This window comes from Carcharodon carcharias, chromosome 7 (assembly GCF_017639515.1).
Source record: "Carcharodon carcharias isolate sCarCar2 chromosome 7, sCarCar2.pri, whole genome shotgun sequence".
NCBI classification, from domain to species: domain Eukaryota; kingdom Metazoa; phylum Chordata; class Chondrichthyes; order Lamniformes; family Lamnidae; genus Carcharodon; species Carcharodon carcharias.
The window spans coordinates 87,320,780-87,343,531 of record NC_054473.1 but is presented as its reverse complement, the minus strand read 5'-3'; the positions used below and the strand labels follow the sequence as shown (position 1 = coordinate 87,343,531).

General features: G+C 42.4%; 1 protein-coding gene across 1 annotated transcript; it reads right to left on the bottom strand.

Annotated features, from left to right (window-relative positions):
- Positions 1-636: 636 nt before the first annotated feature.
- On the bottom strand, positions 637-21,023 carry tmem115 (transmembrane protein 115). The gene is made up of 2 exons (XM_041192352.1): positions 19,804-21,023; positions 637-2,621 (listed from the first exon to the last, which is right to left on the bottom strand). The coding sequence occupies exons 1-2, from the start codon at positions 20,655-20,657 to the stop codon at positions 2,432-2,434; spliced, it is 1,044 nt and encodes a 347-aa protein (XP_041048286.1). The 5' UTR covers positions 20,658-21,023; the 3' UTR covers positions 637-2,431.
- Positions 21,024-22,752: the final 1,729 nt, after the last annotated feature.

Below are 22,752 nucleotides of genomic sequence, written 5' to 3'. Positions count from 1 at the left end.
CTCTCACATTCCCTCTCCTGCTATCATCTTCACATACGACAGAAACCGGAATTCAAAATAGTTTTTCTTAGTTACCCTTCTACCTTAATTAAAATAACTTTGTTGGTGTACTTTAGAAATGGTTGCTTTTTAAAAAAATTAATGTGGGTCGTGGGCATTTCTGGCAAGACCAGTGTTTATTTCCCAACCCTGGCTGCCCTGAGGTGGTGGTGGTAGCCCCTCTCCTTGACAGTGCAACGTAGCGGTTTGATACAATGCAGTGTCTTGCTAGCCCACTTCAGACAGCACTTAAATGTCAATCAGAGGTACAGGACTAGGTTCATATGTAGGCTAAAACTGATAAAGATGGCTGGTTTCCTTCCCCAAAAGGCATTTGGGAACCAACTGGGGTTTTAAGACAATTCAACAGATTCACGGTGTTACTTTTACTGATTAATTTACCAGATTAAACAAAAACTGAATTCAAATTCCCAACTGCCCTGATCGGATTTGCACTCACATTTTCTGGATTATTAATCCAATAAAAATCATACTCGTGATTTGTAATCACAAATCAAAGACAATTTAAAAATTGGAAAAAAACACTGGTTGATCAATTCAGCTGAAACAAATGTTTTTGGCGTTATGAGAAGTGAACACATGAGACTGCAAAGTTTATTGGATTGACCTGCGCAACTATGATACATAGGGATATATGAAAGAAACCTACAACTTAAGTGAAGCCCAGTAAAAGAGATTAGTCTGTTGGTAAATGCTACTCTGGTAAAGTACACAGCACAGCATTAAGACAATTACACCACCCACAGAAAATCAAAATAACATTAAATCATTTAGATGAAACTAATACTTGTTTTAAAAAATAATCTTACATTAAAGTATCTTGCACATTTAAATGCATTAAAATGATAGCCACTCTTCCTTGTTATATGTTTGCCATAATGATTATTAAATTCTTAGACAAAATTAGAATGGTGCTTTTATAGAAGAGATATGCCAAATGCTGACCACATTCAGCACTGTCTGATATTAATCACCTTGCAAAAAGTTTTAATTGCAAAGAGGAGATAGTTTTGCAACACTTTTAAATGGGACTCTCAAAAACACCAAGAGGTTTGTTGGACTGACTTCTTAACCCATTTCATAGAGGGTTTAGTAACCATATCAAATCATAGATGCGTTACGGACATTTGTCCGATTGCTGTTTCTATTTGCTGCTTGAGTCAAGTACGATAACAGCTAGTTCTTGTATAGAAGGACAGAGATAAGGAACTGGGCCTTCTCAGATCTATATATTTCACAAAAGAAAACAAGTCAAGAAGCTTATAAGAAAGTTAGTGGTTGTTTGAAGCGATTTTTTCAAAAACCTTCACTGTCCCTTTTACAATTAGAGGATACAAGATACCATATTCCCAAGTCAGTTCACTCCAAATACACCTGTAGCCTTTACAGCTTTCATGCAGAAAATTCAGAGCCAGCACCAATAATTTGTCAGCCTTTTGAGAAGGTAATCTTCCAAGCCTGTCCAATGCTGAGGTGAAGTGGGAGGAGGGGCAAACTTTTGCTTGCTTTCTCTCTCAAAAAATCTCCAATCAGCAACTTTTACTGAGGGATCATACCATTCACACTCTTAGCTGAAGGATCAACAGGACAAGAAGCTCAACAAGGGAGCAAGGTAGGGAATACCAAGGAGCATCAAATTACCCAACATGATCGAATTTTGGATTCTGCTTACCCTTATGATCATATGTAACCTGGAATGTTATTAATTTTTCAGACACATGATGGCAGGAACTTAGCAAAAAGAAAAAAATTGCAAAAGGTAAACCCATTAAAATAAGAATGTGACAAGCTCAGACACAATAATGTGGATCACCAGAGATGGAAAACTAATGCCACAGGAATTCAGTGGTGCCAGCTTTCAATATCCCACAGATAGCATGGTTTTGCAATGTGGAATATTATTCTTTTTGGCACATTATACAAAAGGACAACTTGGGGAGCTATTTTCAGACTGTTCCTTTTGATCTGATCTCAGTGGCAGCAATACCTCCTCTTGACCACCTTTCATTACAACATTTCAATTATGCTAATTATTTGCTCTATTCAGAAAAGGACACTTCAAAAGACTGTAAATTAATGAAATTTCAGGACAAACTGCAAAAATTGCATCTAATTCACCATCAGTTCAAATGCCATCTCTAATAGTTACAGCCACCAGCTAGAGTTAAAGAAACATTAAATCCTGCTGAAGCCAGGCTATGAGCACCACAGTTGCACAGGCCTTTTTTTTTTACTGCTGAACTTATTTTCCATACAGATTGAAGGTGCTACAGTTAAACAGTTTGAAGTACTGACGCATATTGGTGGTATCTGTGCAGCAAAAAGCCGTTTCACTCCCACTCAATTGGACAATTTATCCATTGATGGTCTCTTAAGATCCTGATGAAAGTCCTTGGAATGCAATGTGTTCCGCTGCTCCAGAATCATCTCCATTGCTCTTGTTGCTCTCGGGAAGTAAAGGCATATCAGACAAATCTTTGTCATCTTCATCCATACTAGGCCAAGCTACTTGATCTTCAACACGTTTCAGCCGTTCATTCAGGGCTTTCAATGCCAATTGTCTAGGGGCAAAAAGCAGAAGGGAAAAACATTTTGAAATTCAAAGTGCAAATCAGTTGAACATTCACCACATACCAAACAATCAAAACATTCCAAATCTAATAAATGAGATCAACAACAGATCCAAATGCTACCGATTCTTACTGCTTAGTGGCTGCTATATTCTTACCTGTACAGTTTATTGTTCATCCCTTCAACAAACTGTTGACAAAGTTGGAGTTACCAATCCTAGGAAGGTCTACACAAGAAGTATTTCAGGATATGGGGTGTAAATAGTAAGCTCTTGTTTTACATCAATAGAAGCTCTGGTGACTCTTATAAAGATAGAATTACTTGGGGGTATCCAGCACCCATTACAAATGCAGGGCTATTACTGTCTGAATTACCCAACATTAAAGTTAGCATCTTTACATTCATTCATTTGGAGGCATTCTTGATCATGCCTAAAGGTTCTTCCATGTTCTTTGGTCAGAAGCACCAAAAAAATCAAACAGGTCATTTTGCACTGGGGCTTGTACTCCATTTCATGGGTGAAAACTTCATACCCTGTCACTAGTTTTGCACAACAGGGAAGGTTTTGGGGTGAAGAAATAGTTCTTTCAAATCTGCTTCTGTGTTCTAGTCCATCTCACAGTTTTAGATGATCAGTCTCTCTCCGGTGGCTACAAGAATGCCATGTGTTTGGGATTATTACATCCCAGCTCCTAGGTGGCATCAGGATAATATGGTCAATATTTCTACACCAAATTTGTGGGAGTAGAACATTTGAATTTGGCATGATAAGAGACACATTTCTCAGGCTGGAGTTTTTACTTTGCATTTTATTACCTAGCCTGCGAAGGCTCGATGCCAACAGCTGGTGACAGAAGTGGGACAAGTGCTCCATTCCTCAGCATGGCCATCCCTCACCTTGATTAGCGTAATAAGTCACAAAGAATGGAACATTTATCCACTTAGAGCATCCTGAGGTCAGGATTGAAGAGGCCAGGTGCAACAACAGTTCGGATACAGGCTGAACTAATCCACTCCAGCAGTGGTCTGATCCTGACATGGATCTGTTAGCTCAATGAGTGGAGCACTGAATCCTACAACACAGAACAGGCAGCTCAGTTTCAAACTCTAGGCCAGCGGGTCTTGTGTTTGAATGCTGGTAGGTTCACACAGCCCCTCATTCCTTCTGAAATTGATAAAATGAAAACCATGTATTAGGATGAGGAGAAAACCACAGGAGACAACACATGGCACTTGTCACGTTGTCACAGTTTTAGCTGGAAATAGGAAACAGCAATGCACCCAAAAGGCATTCACACCTCTGTCAAAAACTCTGTCCTAATCCAGTTTAGCAATGTGATCTAATTACATCAGACATTCTCTACATTCTTGTGATCATTTTAAATCTTAATATTGGGTACTGAGAAACTGTAACTAACTAACGAACTAACTTCATACAGGACCATACAAGCCATTAATGATAGGAAACTTTCGTAGACTGGACTAAAGTTAAGGTCCTAAAGGTGAAATGTCACAGTGCACTAAACCAAATCAAAGACGCATAAATTGCACAGCCCCAACTGGCAGTGGAGAGTATTCCATCCTGCTCCTGACTTCTACCTAGTAGGTACTTATCATAGAATACCCAGCCTCTGGCCTGCTCTTGTAATCACTGCAGTATTTGGTTGGTCCAGTTTAGTTTCTGTTCAACAGTGATCCCCGGGATGTTGATGGTGGAAAACTCAGCCATTGCCAATGATGGTCATTGCCTGGCACTTGTGTACAAATGCTATTTACTATTTAGCAGCCCAAGCCTGGGTATGATCTGCATTTGGGACTGGTCTACATTATGTAAGAAATTGCAAATGGAATTGAACAATTTGCACTCATCAGCAACAACGCCATTTCTGACCCTCTGATAAAGGGAAAGTCATTGATGAAGCAGCCGAAGATGGTTAAGCCTAATGAAAGCTAAATTCAGGAAGATTTTTAAAAACAGAGGAATCAATATAGGGAACAGGATTCTGGATATAATGGAGGTGAAAATCCTTGGATTATTTAAAACAATTGGATGTTACTGTGGGGATGATTTAGGAACTCGTTGGATACGTGAAGTAAGGTGGGCTAAATGGTCTTCCTGATCTTGCATGTGTGTCCATAATTGTCCTTTCCGGTCAGTGTGTTTATGTACCCTTCCGCTTGTGTTAGGTGTAAATTATGTAATTTTAAACTCTTAATCTAGAAATGTGGTGGTGATGGGGTGGCCTAATTCTAGAATATAAAATATTAAACTTGAGGATTTGGACAAATAATCTAGGCTGACACTTCAGTAGAGAGGATGCTGCATTATCAGAGGTGCCATCTTTCAGATGAGACATTAAGTGAAATAAGGCTGATGGTTAGGCTGATACTGGGACAAAACCTGAGGCCTGTCCAGGCAAACATACACTCCAAAAGCCCAGAGCCTGCCAACAAACAGAAAAATGAACATTCTTCAGCTAGATTACAGATTCACTCACAGTTGAGCAAAGTAGCTGCATGTAACTGACCCAAAGCAAAAGAACATAAGAAATAGGAATAGGAATAGGCCATAGACTTTGAGCTGTTCTACCATTTAATAAGATCATGGTTGATCCTTGGCCTCAACTCCACTTTCCTGCCCAATCCTCACAATCCTAGATTCAGAGTCCAAAGTCCATCAATCTCAGCCTTGAATATACACCACGACTGAACACCCCCCGCCCTTGGAGTAGAGTTCCAAAGATTCACAACACTCAGTAAAGACATTTCTCATCTCAATCTGAAATGGCTAACCCCTTATCCTGGGACCTTGCCTCAGTGTTCTTCACTCTCCAGCCAGGGAAAACAGCATCTCAGCATCTACCCTGTCAAGCCCTCTGAAAATCTTATACTTCAATGAAATCTCCTCTCATCCTTCCAAGCTATAGAACTCAATTTCTCTTCATAGAACAACCCTGTCACCAGAGGAATCGATTTGGTGAACCTTAGGTGCATCCCCTCTAAGGCAAGTATATCCGTTCTTGGGTACAGAAACCAAAATTGGACACAGTATTCCAGGTTTGATCTCACCAAAGTCTTGCACTTTTGCAGCAAGATTCCCTTACTCTTGTACTCCAAATCACTTGCAATAAAGGTCAACATATCATTTGCCTTCCTCATTGCTTATTGTATCTCATATGTTAACTTTTTTCATATACAAAGATGCCCAAATCCCTTTGAACAACATTTAATAATTTCTTCAATATTTAAAAATGATCTGATTCCCTACTCGTGCTACCAAAGTGACTATCCTCACATTTCCTCACTTTATATTCCATCTGCTACTTTGTTGCCCACTCACTTAACCCATCTATAGCTCTTTACAGACTTTGTGTCCTCCTCACAGCTTACTTTCCCACCTAGCTTTGCATTGTCACAAACTTGGGATACAGTACACTCAGTCTCTTCATCCAAGTAATTAACATAAATGCAAATAGCTAAGGCCCCATCACTGAACCTTGTGGCAGGCCATTAGAAACAGCCTGCCAACCTGAAAATTACCTGTTTATTCCTACTCCGTTTTTGTCTTTAAACTAATCCTCTATCCATGCTAATATAATGCCATTAATCCCATTTACCTTCAGCAACAACCTATTGTATGGTGAAACTTAATAAAGTGTTCTGGTCCATAGGGGCAGAAAATGCTGAGCACAGATCTCACTCCAGTTTGCCCTGTTCAATTTTTCTAGATGCCAGTGAGAGTGCTGCCATGGAGCCTGAGTCAGAAGGTTGTAGGTTCATGTCCGACTCCAAAGGCTTGAGAATATAATCTAGGCTCACACTCCAGTGCAGTCCTGACAAATACTACTACACTGTCAGGAAGTGCCAACTTTCAGATGAGACGTTAAATCAAGGCCCTCTCAAGTGGACATAAAAGATTCCATGGCACTATTGAAGGAGGAGGGAGGGAGCTCTCTCTGGTGTCCTGGTCAATCAACGCTTATGTCAGCCTGCTATGTACATTTCCTACAACAGTGACTATGCTTCATAAAGTGAAGGATTTTGGGACATCCTGATACAAATTCAAGTCTTTCTTTCACAGGGCACACTGGCTCATCACAAAGAAGCAATGGTACAAAGCCTCGTAAATGACACTGGGGAAGTGTGTACACAAGAAATGCTTTATTCTACAACTGAAAAATATTAGTGGGTCATCTAAACTCTTTGGAATCCTCAAATGTATTTAGACAAAATTGTATTAATAGCATTCTTTGAAAAAAACAATTTAGTAGATTACAATCTACTCATGATACAAATGTGCATTTGTTGCAATGTGCCATCTCCTGCAAGGATCAAACAAAATTATCCAACATGCTTTTGGCTCCCAAAACTTGCTGTCAAAAGGAAACTTTGAGCATCAAGCTGAGAAAAAAGTCATAAAACACAGCAATCCTGTCTTATTTTAATTCTGTAACAGACCCTTTAATAGTCACAGGTCCATCTGTTAAAAAAAATCTGCTAGAATCTTACCCCAAATTTAAACTCCATACAAGTGTCTGTCTGTAAAGCGCAAGGGAGCAAAGCCAACCTACTTTGAACAAGTAGTAATTTGTTCAAAACGTATGTATGACTGGCAGTAATTCAAATCCAGGAAGGGCCTCTTAGAAATATTTAAACAGTTACAAATTACAATCTTCTCCTTTGCTTTCAAGCAGCTGATTTTAAGGATTCTTGAACTATAAACATATATGCATCATATTACTGCCATTTATTGAGTTAAATTTAAAATAAGGTCCAACGTTATGATGCGCTACTAGGTATTGATGATGGAAGAGGTCGTATGGAGACAATGGATAGTTCAGTGGAAAAAATAATCAATGAAATGGTTATATTCCAGCCAGTAACTTGCCTCTCCTACAGGACAGTCTAAAAATCATTCAAATCCTTCAATTAGATTCCATTCTATAACTCACTCCCGGCTATTCATTATTCCACATTTTAACCATGACAACCCAAATAAAATTCCATCTGAACTCAGACTCAAATTTCAGTTTGCTACTTGAAAAATGATGCAGCAGTAAGACATTGGGTCCGGACAACATCACAGCAGTTTGCTCAAGATCTGTGCACTAGAATGAGCTGCTCCTCTAGCCAAGCTGCTCCAACATTGACACCTACCAGGCTACATACATTGAAAGCAGAACAGCCTGGCCTTTTCTGCCCCATCAACCAAAGAAATGCCTGTTTACTAATAATCTGCTACCCCAGAATCACATGGTTCCAGATCTCATGGCTTTTATCCTCACATAAATGTAAAAGGAGGGTAAAGGCAACTGTCCTCAGTAAAGTACTGAAATAGCACCAAGGAGGATTAGCAAAACTGAGATCATTGGGATCAAGGGGAAAACCCTTCACCTATGACCCTGGATTCATACCTGACAAATGGAAAGATGTTTGTGGTTGTTGGAGGCCAATCATTACTGTCCTGGGAAGTCACTGTTGGAGTTCCTCAGGGCAGTCTCCTAGGCTAAGCCATCTTCAACTGTTTCATCAATGACCTTTCCTCCAACATAAAGTTACCATCACTTATAATCAGTTCAGCTCCATTCACAATTCCACAAACACTGAAGCAAGTCTTGCAGTTGGTGTGTATATTTAAGTAACAAAAGGTAGCACTCATACCACATGAATGTCAGGCAATGACCATCTCTACCAAGAAAAAACCCAGCCACCTTTAACACCACCACCAATTTCCTCCATTAACCAGTGAACTGGATGAGCCCTTATCAAATCAGAAAGACCTGGACAATATCCAGGCTTGGGCTGACAAGTGGCAAGTAACATTTACACCACACAAATGCCAGGCAATGATCATCTTCAACAAGAGGGAATCTAATCATCGCCCCTTAACATTCAATGGTATTACCATTGCTGAATCCCCCACTATCAATATCCTGGAGGTTCCCATTGACCAGAAGCGGAACTGGAGCCATATAAATAGTGTGGTTACAAGAGCAGGTCAGAGGCTAGGAATCCTGCAGCAAGTAACTCACCTCCTGACTCCCCAAAGCCTGTCCACCATCTACAAGGCACAAGTCAGGAGTGTGATGGAATTCTCTCAACTTGCCTGGATGAGTGCAGCTCCAACAACACTCAAGAAGTTTGACTCAATTCAGGACAAAACAGCCCATTTGATTAGCACTGCATCCACAAATATTCACTCCCTTCACTACCGATGCACAGTAGCAGAAGATGCACTGCAGGAACTCACCAAGGCTCCTTAGACAGCACCTTCCAAACCCACAACCACCACCATCTAGAAGGGCAAAGGAAGCAGACACCTGGGAACATCACCACCTGGAAATTTCCCTCCAAGTCACACACCATCCTGACTTGGAAATATATCATTGTTCCTTCACTGTCGCTGGGTCAAAATCCTGGAATTCCATTCCTAACAGCACTGTGGGTATACCTACACCACATGGACTGCAATGGTTCAGGAAGGCATCTCACCATACCTTCTCAAGGGCAATTAGGGATGGGCAATAAATGGTGGCCTAGCCAGCGACACCCACATCTCATGAATGAACTTTTAAAAAACACCACGGCTACATAAGAATAGCAGGGACTGAGTGCTCTGGTGAACAGCAAGTACCAGCCTTTCAAAACCTCACCACCCAAAAGGCACAAGTCAGAACGTGATGGAATAATCACTGCTTGCCCGAAAAGGTATAACTGGAACATTTTAAAAATTCCAAATATCCAAGACAGAGTAATCAGCTTGATCAGTGTCCTAGTCACTGGATTCAATAAATACTCACTGTACTATGTAGGCACAGTGCCTACATATAAACTATCGACAAGACTTACTATGCAGCAACTTACTAAGCTTATTTTAACAGGTCACCTTCTCCTCTGACTCCCACCACTATGGACAACAGCAGCAACTTCATAGGGATACACTTCCAAGTTGCCTTCCACATTTTGCATCATCCCAACTTCTCACTGTTTCTTCCTCATCATGGCGTTAAATTCTTGTAATTCCGACCTAATACCATCACATTCATTCCTGCTTTCAGTTATATGCACAAACATCCAGACCCCACCATTAATTTTCCATTTCAAATCACTCTCGAACCTTTATCATTCCAACCTGTAATTCATTCCTGTGTAACCATTCTTCTGGGTAAATAAAAAAAGAGCATTATACTTAAACTTTAAAAGACTTTGGCACTACTGCATTTGGAATTGCTGTGTCCAGTTTTGGAGCCTGTCATTAAAGGATACTAAGGCTCGAAAGAAGGTGCAGGCGGGGCACCAGAATGATGCCTCATCTTAGGTGTCTGATTTCCATTAGAGACTCCAATAGCTACAGCTGTATACTTTAGAGATGTACAGGTATTCTGGGTAATCTAGATATTTAAATTAGATACTTAAATTTCAAGTGGAATGGGAAATCATGATGGACATGATTGCAGTCTGGATAACTTGAGGGGTCTTTTCCCTCATCATGATTCACATACAGTCCAGTTGAACAACAGACTATTTTGTACAGCCTCCCATCCCCACAGGGTCATCTGTCACTTGTTTCCATGTTGTGCTTTCACAGAGCACTGACCCTCATTCTGCTATTAACACATTCTACTTTTACCTTTATGCCACTATCAGCACCATCTTTTGTCTTTACCACCACCATTAACATTCCCTTTGTCTTCTGTCCATGACATCTTTGTCAATCTCTCTTTAGCTCCCACCTATCCCTGACCACCTATCTTATAGAAACAGAGAAAATAGGAGCAGGAGTAGGCCATTCGGCCCTTCGAGCCTGCTCCGCCATTCATCATGATCATGGCTGATCATCCAACTCAATAGCCTGCTCCCGTTTTCTCCCCATATCCTTTGATCCATTTTGCCCCAAGAGCTATATCTAACTCCTTCTTGCAAACATACAATGTTTTGGTCTCAACTACTTTCTGTGGTAAAGAATTCCACAGGCTCGCCACTCTCTGGGTGAAGAAATTTCTCATCTCAGTCATAAATGGTCTACCCCATATCTTCAGGCTGTGACCCCTGGTTCTGGACTCCCCCACCATCGGGAACATCCTTCCTGCATCTACCCTGTCTAGTCCTGTTAGAATTTTATAGGTTTCTATGAGATCCCCCCTCATTCTTCTGAACTCTAGCGAAGATAGTCCTAATCGACTCGATGTCTCCTCATATGTCAGTCCCGCCATCCCAGGAATCAGTCAGGTAAACCTTCGTTTCACTCTCTCTATGGCAAGTACATCCTTCCTCAGATAAGGAGACCAAAACTGCACACAATATTCCAGGTGTGGTCTCACCAAGGCCCTGTACAATTGCAGCAAGACATCCCTGTTCCTGTACTAGAATCCTCTGGCTATGAAGGCCAACATACCATTTGCCTTCTTTACCGCCTGCTGCACGTGCATGCTTACCTTCAGCGACTGATGTACAAGGACACCCAGGTCTTGTTGCACATTCCCGTCTCTCAATTTATTGCCAGATAATAAGCTGCCTTCCTATTTTTGCTACCAAAATGGATAACCTCACATTTATCCACATTATACTGCATCTGCCCTGCATTTGCTCACTCACTCAGCTTTTTCAAATCACACTGAAGCATCTCTGCATCCTCCTCACAGCTCACCTTCCCACCCAGCTTTGTGTCATCTGCAAATTCGGAGATATTACATTTAGCCCCTTCATCTAAATCATCAATATATATTGTGAATAACTGGGGTCCCAGCACCAATCCCTGTGGCACTTCACTAGTCACTGCCTGCCATTCGGAAAAAGACCCGTTTATTCCTACTCTTTGTTTCCTGTCTGCCAACCAGTTTTCTATCCATCTCAATACACTATCCCCAATCCCTTGCGCTTTAATTTTACACACCTGCTTAAACAGTATAAAATCCATCACATTTCTACTTCTCTTCAGCTCTGAAGAAGTCATACGGACTTGAAACATTAACTCTGTTTCTCTCTCCACAGATGCTGCCAGACCTGCTGGGTTTTACCAGTATTTTCTGTTTTTTTTCAGATTTCCAGCATCTGCAACCTAACACCATATACCCATATTTACCCCATACCTCTTAATACCTCTGGTTAACAAAAATCCATCAATCCATCTCTGATTTCAAATTAACAATTGATCAACTGCAGTTTGCAGGAAAGAGTTGCAAACATTTACTGCCCTGGGTGTGTGGAAGTGGTTCCTAATTTCACTCCTGAAAAGCTCTACCCCTCTAATTTTTTGCCCGCTGGTCCTAGACACCCCAACCAATCTTTTCCCTTAATATCTTGGAAAACTTTGATCAAACATTAACCAGGGAGCACAACACTGTTTAATCTCTCCTCATTGCTTAACCCTTGGGTCCAGGCATCATTTTAGTAAATCAATGCTGTACTCACTGTTAAGGTCAATTTATCCTTCCTAAGCCATGATGCATAGAACAGCACACACCACTCCAGGCGTGGTGTAACCAGGCAATGTTATGCTGAAGTATGACTTCTACCCTTTTGTACTCTGGTCCTCTAGATATAAAAGTTAGCATTCCATTAGACTTTCATAGAATGGTTACAGCACAGGAAGAGGCCATTCAACTCATCATGTCTGTGCTGGCCCTCCAAAAGAGCAATTCACCTAGTACCATTCCCCCCATAGCCTTGTGCATTCCTCCTTTTCAGATAATGATCCAATTCTCTTTTGAAAGCCTTGATTGAACCTGCCTCCACCACACTTTCAAACAGCACATTCCGGATTCTAACCACTCGTTGGTGAAAAGGTTTATCTTCATGTTGCCATTGCTTCTTTTACTGCTTACTTTAAATCTCTGTCCTCTGGTTCTCAATCCTTCCACTAATGGGAACAGTTTCTCCCCATCTACCCTGTCCAGACCCCTCATGATTTTGAACGCCTCTATTAAATCTCCTCTCAACCTTCTCTTCTCCAAGGATAACAGTCCCAACTTCCCTGATCCTTCTATGTAACTGAAGTTCTTCATCCCTGGAACCATTCTCGTCCATCTTTTCTGCACCCTCTCTAATGTTTTCACATCCTTCCTATAGTGTGGTGCCCAGAACTGGATGTGATACTCCAGTCGAGGTTGAACCAGTGTTTTATGCAGGTTTAACATAACTTTATTTCTTTCATACTCTATGCCCCTATTGATAAAGTCCAGGATGTTGTATGTTTTGTCAATCGCGCTCTCAATCTTCAATGATTTATACACCCAGGTCTCTCTGCTCATGCACTCCCTTTAGAATTGTGCCCTTTATTTTATATTGTCTCTCTGTGTTCTTCCTACCAAAATGAATCACTTCACATTGTCTGGATTAAATTTCACCTACCACTTGTCTGCCATTCCACCAACAAGTCTATGTCGTTTTGAAGTTCTACACTCTCCTCTTCACAATTCACAATACTTCTAAGTTTTGTATCGTTTGCAAGTTTTGAAATTGTGCCCTTTGCACCAAGGTCTAGGTCATTAATATATATCAGGACTAGCAGGGGTCCTAACACTGACCACTGAGGAACTCCACTATAAACCTACCTCCAGTCCCAAAAACAACCATTCACCACTACTTTCTGTTTCCCCTCAATCAGCCAATTCATGTTGCCACAGTTCCTTTTATTCCATGAGCTATAACTTTGCTCACAAGTCTGCTGTCTGGCAGTTTATCAAATGCCCTTTTTCAAAGCCCACATACACCACGTCAACCCTCTCTGTTACTTCATCAAAAAACGAAAGCAAGCTAATTAAGCATGATTTGCCCTCATCAAATCCTTACTGGGTCTCCTTAATTAACCCACATTTGCCCCAAGTCACCGTGAATTATTGTTTCTAAAAGCTACTTCACCAGCGAGGTTAAACTGACTAGCCTGTATTTCCTGGGTTTATCTTTGCACCCTTTTTTGAACAAGGGTGTAATATTTACAATTCTCCAGTGCTCTGGCACCTTCCCTGAGTCTAAGGATGATTGCAAAATTAAGGCCAGTGTCTCCGCAATTTCCACTCTGACTTCCCTCAGCATCCTTGGAAGCATCTCATCCAGTCCTGGTGCCTTATCAACTTTAAGTACAGACAGCCTAGTCAATTCTTCATTATCAATTTTAAGCCCTTCCAGTGTCTGAATTACCTCCCCTTTCACTATGGCCTGGGTAGTATCTTCTTCCTTGGTAATGACAGGTGCGTAAATCCCTTTTTGGTCCATAATCTGCCCCACTCCTCTTATCACCCTTTTTACTATTTATAGCCCTATAAAGGCTCTTTGAACCTCCACTGTTTCTAACTTTTCATCATTTAGAAAGTACCCTGTTTTATCCTTTTTGGGTCCAAATTGGATGACCTCACAGCTACTTGCACTGAAATCCATTTGCCACAGTTTTCCTCATTCACTTACAATATATTTTTGTCATTTTATGCTTGCACCTAAATTGCTTACAATACTGCCTCTCTTTGTGCCATTGGCAAATTTGGATACCTGACTTTCTAACCATCATCTAAATTAGTGAATACAGTGAATTGTTGAGGTCCCACCACATATCCTTGTGGGACACCACTAGTCCCTCTCTGCCCAATATCACTACCCTCCATATATAAAAGCAAAATACTGCGGATGCTGGGAATCTGAAACAAAAACACCAAATGTTGGAAAATCTCAGCAGGTCTAACAGCATACGTGGACAGAAAAACAGAGTTAATGTTTCGAGTCTATATGACTCGTCTTCAGACACTTCTTCACTACTCGCCAACTCCTGTCACTGTCTACTTCCTAACCAGATCAATAATTGTCTTCAGTTCCATTAGCTTTAACTTTAGTTAACAGTTTCTTCTGACAGACAAACGTCTTCTGGAAATCCAAATAAATAACATCCATAAAATTTCCCCTGCCCATTACTTTGGTTACCTCTGCAAAAAATTCAATCAGATTGGTCATGTTCTCACAGATAAAAACAAAAAAACTGCGGATGCTGGAAAACCAAAACAAAAACAAAAACAGAATTACCTGGAAAAACTCAGCAGGTCTGGCAGCATCTCTGTTCTGTCGAAGGGTCATGAGGACTCGAAACGTCAACTCTTTTCTTCTCCGCCAATGCTGCCAGACCTGCTGAGTTTTTCCAGGTAACTCTGTTTTTGTTTTTGTTTTGGTCATGTTCTCTCTGATCAGCTGAGAAAATTCAAGGTGTTTAGTCACCTTAAGACTAGCAATTTCCCAACAGCTGGCCTTAAATTCCATGGCTTCCTCTCTGATCTTTCTCAAATAAGAGAGAGCCACGTACAATTTTTCAATCAAAAGGAACAATTCCAAATTGGGAGAACTTCGGAAAATTATTGTTAGGGCATCTACAATGTTCTCATCTACTTTTAAAACCCAGAATGGAAGCCATCTAGCCCTGAGGATTTGTCACTCTTTAGTGCCAATAATTTATCCATTACTGTTATCCTACATAACTTAATTCTTTGGATCCCTAATTAAATAATAATTTCCTTGGGATATCTGGCATACTGACATCATCCTCTGTTGTAAACACTGATAGAATTATTCAGCATAATCACCATTTTCTTGTCATTAACAACATCATTATCAGATAGAGATGTCACATTACTTCTTGCTGCTATCTTTTTCCTGATGTAATTGTGATGGTTTGTGTTGTTTTGATATATTTTGCGAGTTTATTTTCATACTTCCCTTTTTTAGCTATTATCTGCTTTTCCATCTTTTGCTGTTCTTTGTATCTTTCCCATTCCATGTTTTTTTTTGTGTTTTCTTTTATTATTCCGTCTTACATCTTTATTTGCCCAAAGTTGTCTTTTTCGGCAAACAGAATTCCTACACCTTAGGGTATAAACTGATCCTGTAACAATTAGAGCTCTAATGTTTTACATACGTTTCCTATTTCTCTCTGCGCAGTAGCAGACCCTGTTCACTCCATTGCTCTAGCTAAATAGTTCAGCACAGTTTGCTTTGATTGCTGGACATGTTAAGTAGCTTCTATGACCCATAAGTCATTCCCAATTCCATCCTTCGTTATTTTGAAACAATTCATGCACACTTTGTTGAGTAGCTAGGAAAATTATTCCTTCTTGCATTGCATCATACATTTAAATCCCCATTTCCCTAAGTCTTATTTCACTGGACCATGATTCCAGTTGGTTTCCTTGTGCTTGTTTTTCTTCTCTCATTTGGACTGCACACATTCTTGTGGAAAACTGGTGAGCATTAAAGAAGATTCAGGGAAAAGGTTACCAAATCCACATGCCATACTGATAAAAAAAAGATCAGTTGCAATGTTAAAAGTGCATCATATCCTATTACTGATTGATTGGTCAGGTTGAGCACCTGTCAGCAAAGTTTGACTAGTTTATTTTCCAAGAATGTGAGCAGTGCAATCAAAAAACCTCTCCGGTACCCAAGTCTTGCATGGATTTCAGCTTTCCAGTCTCATCAATCCCTTTCAGGATGATCTCCAACTATTGCTTTTATTTCAGACTGCCCTGCAAAAGGTTTGATTCTTTGCAAACAAGCACTTTCTAATGCATTTCCCGAATTCTTGGCCTCACTGAAGCTGCTTCAGGCACACACATGTTCACACGTATACCTTGTCCACACTGTCACAGCAGCATTCTGGTTCACATTGTCTCATCACATTATCCCTCTAACACCTTATAAAGCCTTTCAGCCTCTCCTCCTGTTCCATATCTTTGAGCCCTTCCCCCATTCCACACCTTTGAGCCACTGCTCCCGTTCCACACCTTTGAGTTCCCCAACTGTTCCACACGTTTCTTTCAAAAGTCCTCTATCTACTGGGCAGCCAAGTCCTTTACCAAAGTCCTTGCTAGGCCATTTTCAACCTTTGGTGATTTTAACCAACACTTACAATCGCCCATAAACCTCTACATCCTCCCCCTACAGACTTCCATTCACCTATCCTCATTCACCCTCACTCTGCATATCCACTCATCTAGCCTAACACCTCATCACTTTGTGAGATTACAACAGAAAGGGCCACCTCCATTATTTCAGCTAACTGGTTGCTCTCCAGCTTCTAAATCAGACCATTGTGGAAACAATCTATTCTGCAGAGAGCTGAGCACATAATCTAGGTTGATACTTGTAGAGAACAGGAAGCAAAGTGATTATGTTACGGGACTAGTCATCCAGAGACCCGGAACATTATCTGAAGAGTTGCAAATGGTGCTGAACACTGCAGGCATCAGCAAACATCCCTATATCTGACCTTATGTAGAAGGGAAGGCCACTGATGAAGCAGTTGAAGATGGTTGGGCCCAGGACACTACCCTGGTACATAAAAAAAATAGGAGGAGTAGGTCATTCGGCTCTACGAGCCTGCTCCACCATTCAATATGATCATGGCTGATTCTCTGTCTCAACAACGTACTCCCACTCTCTCCCAATACCCCTTGTTGCCTTTAGAGTCTAGAAATCTATTTCCTTCTTAAATATATTCAGTGACTCAGCCTCCACAGCCTTTTGTGGTTGAGAATTCCACAGATTCATCACCCTGAGTGAAGAAGTTTCTCCTCATCTCAGTCCTAAATGTCATCTCAGTCCTACCCCATATCCTGAGATTATGACCCCCTTGGTCTAGACCCCCCCCAGCCAGAGGAAACATCATCTCTGCGTCCAGTCTGTCCATCCCCGTCAGAATCTTATACGTTTCAATGAGATCCCCTCTCATTCTTCCAGTGAATACTGGTCTAGTTGACCTAATCTCTCCTCATACGACAATCCTGCCATCCCAGGAATCAGTCTGGTGAACAGTCTGAAGATCTCCTGCAGTGATATCCAGGGGTTGAGATAACTGCCTTCCAGCAACCATCTTCCTTTGTGCTAGGTATGACTCCAACCAGTGGAGAGTTTTCACCCAAACCCCATTGACTCCAGTTTTGCTAGGGCTCCTTGATACTGCACTTGGTTAAATTCTGCTTCGATGTCATGGACAGTCACTCTCACCTCATCTCAAGTTCAGCTCTTTGTTCTGTGTTTGGAATCAGGTGAGGTGCTGAGTGGTCTTGGTTGGACATCATTCTAGGGTTATCCTGATGGAAAAAGGCAATCCCAGATGCTTTGACAATTAACTACCTCCTCAAAGCCAGATGACAGAGAACATCACAGGAATTAAAACATGGGAACAGTCCATTCAGCTTAACTAAACAATGCAAATATTTACCTTCTACACAAGCAGTATTCTAACCCCATGTTCTCTCTATCTCACTTTCCTTCAGGGCAATTAGGGATGGGCAATAAATGCAGGCCAAGCCAGCAACACCCACAACCCATGAATGAATTTAAAAAAAGCTAACTATCTAACCTGTTCTTAAATGTTGCCAGAGCAGCTACTTGTCATTAACTCCGGTGATAAATTCCACAAGCCTTTGGACAATCATTTCTCCAGTGCTTCCTAAATTGCTTACATTAAATTTTGTATTCATACCCTTCATTCAAGACCCCTCAACTACAGGAAAGTCAACTTCTATCTATCTTACTACATCTTATCAATTTTAAACGCCTTTTAAGTTTGTAATCTTCTCTCTTCGATTGAAAACAGCCACAATTTTTCAAGTTAATTTTTGTATATCTATTTCCTTACACTAAGCAGCATCCTAGTGAATCTGTACTGCACATTGGACATCCTTCTTGTAGACTGCAGCTCAAAACTGCACTCAGTACCCCAATTGTGGGCTTATTAAGGTTTGATATTGATCACATTCAGCTTTAATATTCTAGTCCTCTTGTAATAAAACCTTTGCTCTTCAATGGCCTTATCCACTTTAAGTGTTACATTTAATGTCTTCTATATTCTAACCCCCAAATCCCTCTGCCTTTTGACACAGTCAATTTTCTCCTGTTAGAAGCATATTTAAAAGTAAAACGTACACTCACCTTTACTGATATAAAATTCCATCTGCCGGTACATTTCCTATTAAACAACAGCTTGCATTTATATACCAAACGTGACAAATTGTCCCAAGGCACTTCACAGGAGAATTAGCAAAATGTGACATCAAGTCATGTAAGGAGGTTTCATATAAGATAGCTAAAAGCTTGGTCAAAGAGGTAGTGCCTTAAAAGGAGGAAAGTGAGGTAGAGGGATGAAGAGATTTATGAAGTGAATTCCAGAGCTTAGGTCCTAGGCAACTGAAGGCACAGCCACCATTGGTACAAGAATTAAAATCGGGGATGCTCAAGAGGCCAGAATTAGATGTGTGCAGATAACTTGGGATAATTGTGGAGGTGGAGGAGATTGCAGATGGGTGAGGCCATGGAGGGATTTGAAAATAAAGGTGATAATTTCAAAATCAAGACTTTGCTTAGCTGGGCGCAAATGTAGATCAGCGAGCACAAAGGTGATGGGAGTACAGGACCTGCAACAAGGAGACAGGCAGCAGAGATTTTGATGACCTCAGATTTGTGGAGGGTACAATGTGAGGCCTAGTCAGTACTGCATTAGAATAGTCAAGTCTCAATGTAACAAGGGAATAGATTAGGGTTCAGCAGCAAATGAGCTGAGATGAGGGAAAGTCAGGCAATGTAATGAAGGTGGAAATAGGCGACATTGGTGATGCATATGGGGTTGCAAGCTCATCTCGGAGTTAAATATGATACAGAGGTTGTGAACAATCTGGTTCAGCCTCTGACAGGTGCCAGGGAAATAGATGAAGTCAATAGCTAGGGAATGTAGTTTGTGCCAGGGTCCAAAGACAATGGACTCAATCTTTGCAATATTTAACTGGAGAAATTTCTCCTCACCCAGTACTGGATGTTTGACAAGCAGTCTCATAATTTAGAGATAGTGGAGGAATCAAGGCAGGTGGTGGCGAGGTAGAGCTGGGTATTGGCAAAGTGCATAGATGCGAAATTGGACACATTGTGTTTTTGGATGGTGTCACCAAAGGTCAGGATGTAGATGAGAGATAGGAGTAGGGTGGGAGTGCATGTACATCATATCTGCTGCATTGAAAGGAAGATTTTACTTGACAAACCAAAAACCCATGTTAACTGTTTTTAATTATTTCTTCTTCAATTAGATAGTTAATAAATTGATCTTTAAAGATTTCAGAATTTCCTTCAATATTGATGTTAAACTAAAACCAAAATCTCCCAATATGACTTTTCAGAAATGGAAAGGAATGTTGCTCTAAGTACCTTCTCCGTTCTGCATCTTGTGGGTCAGTGCCAGGCAGGCTTATTGTAATGGATGACGGTGCCCCAACATCATATCGCTTGACTGTCTTCTTACATATTCTGATCTTCACCAGCACACTGTAGATCACATTGGCCAGCATGGAGACAAGTGGCTGCAAGATCTCAGGGAAAAAAGTAGCAAATGCGAAGTGGTCAGACATGTCCCCTCGGCCACGGCTATGTTTTTGGTAGAAACGAAGATAAACCCAGCTGGACAGGAGGCCGTACCCGTAAGATGCCAGCAGTGAACTACTGAGAAGCATTGTTAACCGCAGGACACCAATAACAGCCAACACCATCATTGGGACATCTTTCATTCGCACCTGTGGCACCTTTATCACCACCGTGTCTGCCATGGTCTGCTTCAAAGCCACCAACACTCCACCAACAAAGCCCCACATGCCATGGATGCGCACAGTAAATAAGTAATCCAGGTTGAAAGTTGCCACATAGGTCAGGAGGTAAGAAAGTCCTCCAAGGATTCCCACTGACACATTGATGACTGTGAAGAAGATGAGGAGCTCCAGGGCTCCCCAGAGAGGTTCCAGGAGCCTGCCAGCCACCACCACCGCCCCCAGACCAACAACTACATCCCAGATATGATTCTCCACCACAGCGTGGGTCAACAGGGTCCACACCCAGAAATTGGGTGGGAAGAGGTAGCCTGGGGTGACCCCCAGGCCGTGTACCGTGTCCATCAGGAAGGAGAGGCAGTAAAGGCTCAGCACAGTCCCGCACACGGATTTCACCACCACACTGGTGCTGGCTGCAGCCGCCAGGAAATGCTGCCTGGCCACCGGCAGGTACCGGCTCATGGCGGCGGCTCGGCTTGGCCTGGGCTCAGCAGCAAGCGGATACTCGGCCGGGGAAATACATGGGCTGCACGGCCAGCCCTCGGCCACTGCGGCCCGCCGCCGGCAGCAGCCCGGCTCGGGGAGGCGAGGCCGGGGTCACTAGGCCTCTCCCTCGGGGACCCGTCTTGTCGTCAGCTCAATCACAACAGGGCCGCTTCCCCGGGGCCGAGCGGCGTCTCCTGCTCCTTAAAACGGCGATCGCCGGTCCTGAGGCCAAAACCGGGATCGCGATCGCGCTCGCGGTACCCAGAACAAGAGCCAAGCGGCCTCCACACGGCCAGCCGCCCGCCCTCTGCCCCGCAGTAACATCATCAACGGAGCGCCTGCTCGCCCTCTGCCCCGCACTGACATCATCAATAGAACGCGCTCCGGCCCACTGCCCCGCCCTGACCTCATCAACAGAGCGCCCGCTCTCTGCCCCTCATTGACATCATCAACGGAGCGCCGGAATCCCAGCTGACAGAATCCGAGTTGTGCTGACTCGGTGAACTAACAGGTGCTGATAGAAATATATGAAATGGAATCGTGTCCCTGCAAATGAGGAATGAGCAAACTCTCGATCTATATCACTATAATTCAATTGTTTAATAGAAATACCAAATAAATCAATCGAGATTCCTCAATCGGAAGGGTTAGCTAGCTCCCTCCCATTGGGACATGTTGCCCCTGGAGAATGAGGGTCAGAGTCATTGGGGCAGAGCAGGGCCATTCACCCTATCGAGTCTGTGCTAGCTTTCTGGAATATAGCCCAGCCAGTCCTATTCCCCCAGTAATCAATGTCCAGAATCTTAAAACACACCTGCAATCGGGGCGGGGGGCGGTCACGGGTCAGGAATCTGTTTACAGTTCAGTCGGGATTTGTTGCAGCTCTTTAACTTTATCCTCCGTCTGCGTCTCCTAACCAATCCCAAATCGGAAGGGATAATGCACCAAATCTGTCAAAGGTTGGGAACCCAAAGGTTAACCTGGACATAGGTTCTTGAGGCTGTAGCAACCACAGGAACGGAGGAGACCTGGGAAGGCAGCTCCCCGGGTCTCCCAATCTGACCTGGAGGTCCTGCTGCAGGATCTGAGGGGCTGATTGTATCAAGGGAGAGGCCAACTTCTTAAACCAAGCGGAGATGCATGGAAGAGGCTAAGGACTGTGCCCCCTCCAACCTGAAGAGAATGAACCAAGAGGATAAAGGACCTCAGGAGGGCAGGAAAGGTGAGTGGCATTGCACCTTTAGATATCAAGACCTTTTGCCTCTGCCTTTCCAGCATTCTCCCACACAGCACTCCTCAGAAAACACACCTTGCAGTTCCACTCATTCTCTCTAGGCACCATCAGCATATCCCTGTCTGGATAGTCAACAGTGACACTCCCATTTTTGTACATTTTCATACACATGCCTTGAATGCCACAAATGTCCTTCCCTCCTTTTCACACAATCCATTTCTAACACTCATAACTCTCTGTTTTTTGGCGTACAGGTGAAGAGCATGCAGAACTTCAGGGAGAGGTAGAGACCTATAGGGCTTCCAGTGATAGGCACCTTGACAAGTACTGACAACGCATGCCCACAGGGAAGGAAGTCTTGTTCCAGGAGGCTACATATGTCAGCGACGATCTGTTTTGACAGCCTGAGCCCACTGAGGACTGGGCGCTCACACATATCAAAGGAGCTGATCCTCTGCCTTGTTTACCCTACATTGGGAAGTCCTGCCTCGTTGGAGCTGGAGGCAACATATAGCTGAGGAAGACGCAGCTGGTTAACCCCAGTGAATTCCACATGGCTTGGGAAACCCATGCGCCGGCCTGGCTGGCCTCAGTGACTGGGAGATTCATTCTACTCCTGGAGACTCTTGGATAAGTGAAGAGGATCGACAGCCCAACTGAAGAAGGACTCTGTCATCACATCAGCACCCTGATTTGATTTGATAAGTAGTTTTGAAGCACTAAAGTCACTCGTAAAGTATGTAGGCACCTCCCTATAGCTGCCCAGAACCGAGCTCTGTAAGTGAGCAGGATCCACAACACACCGCAAAGTAAATCATACTCAGCTCTCCCGACTCC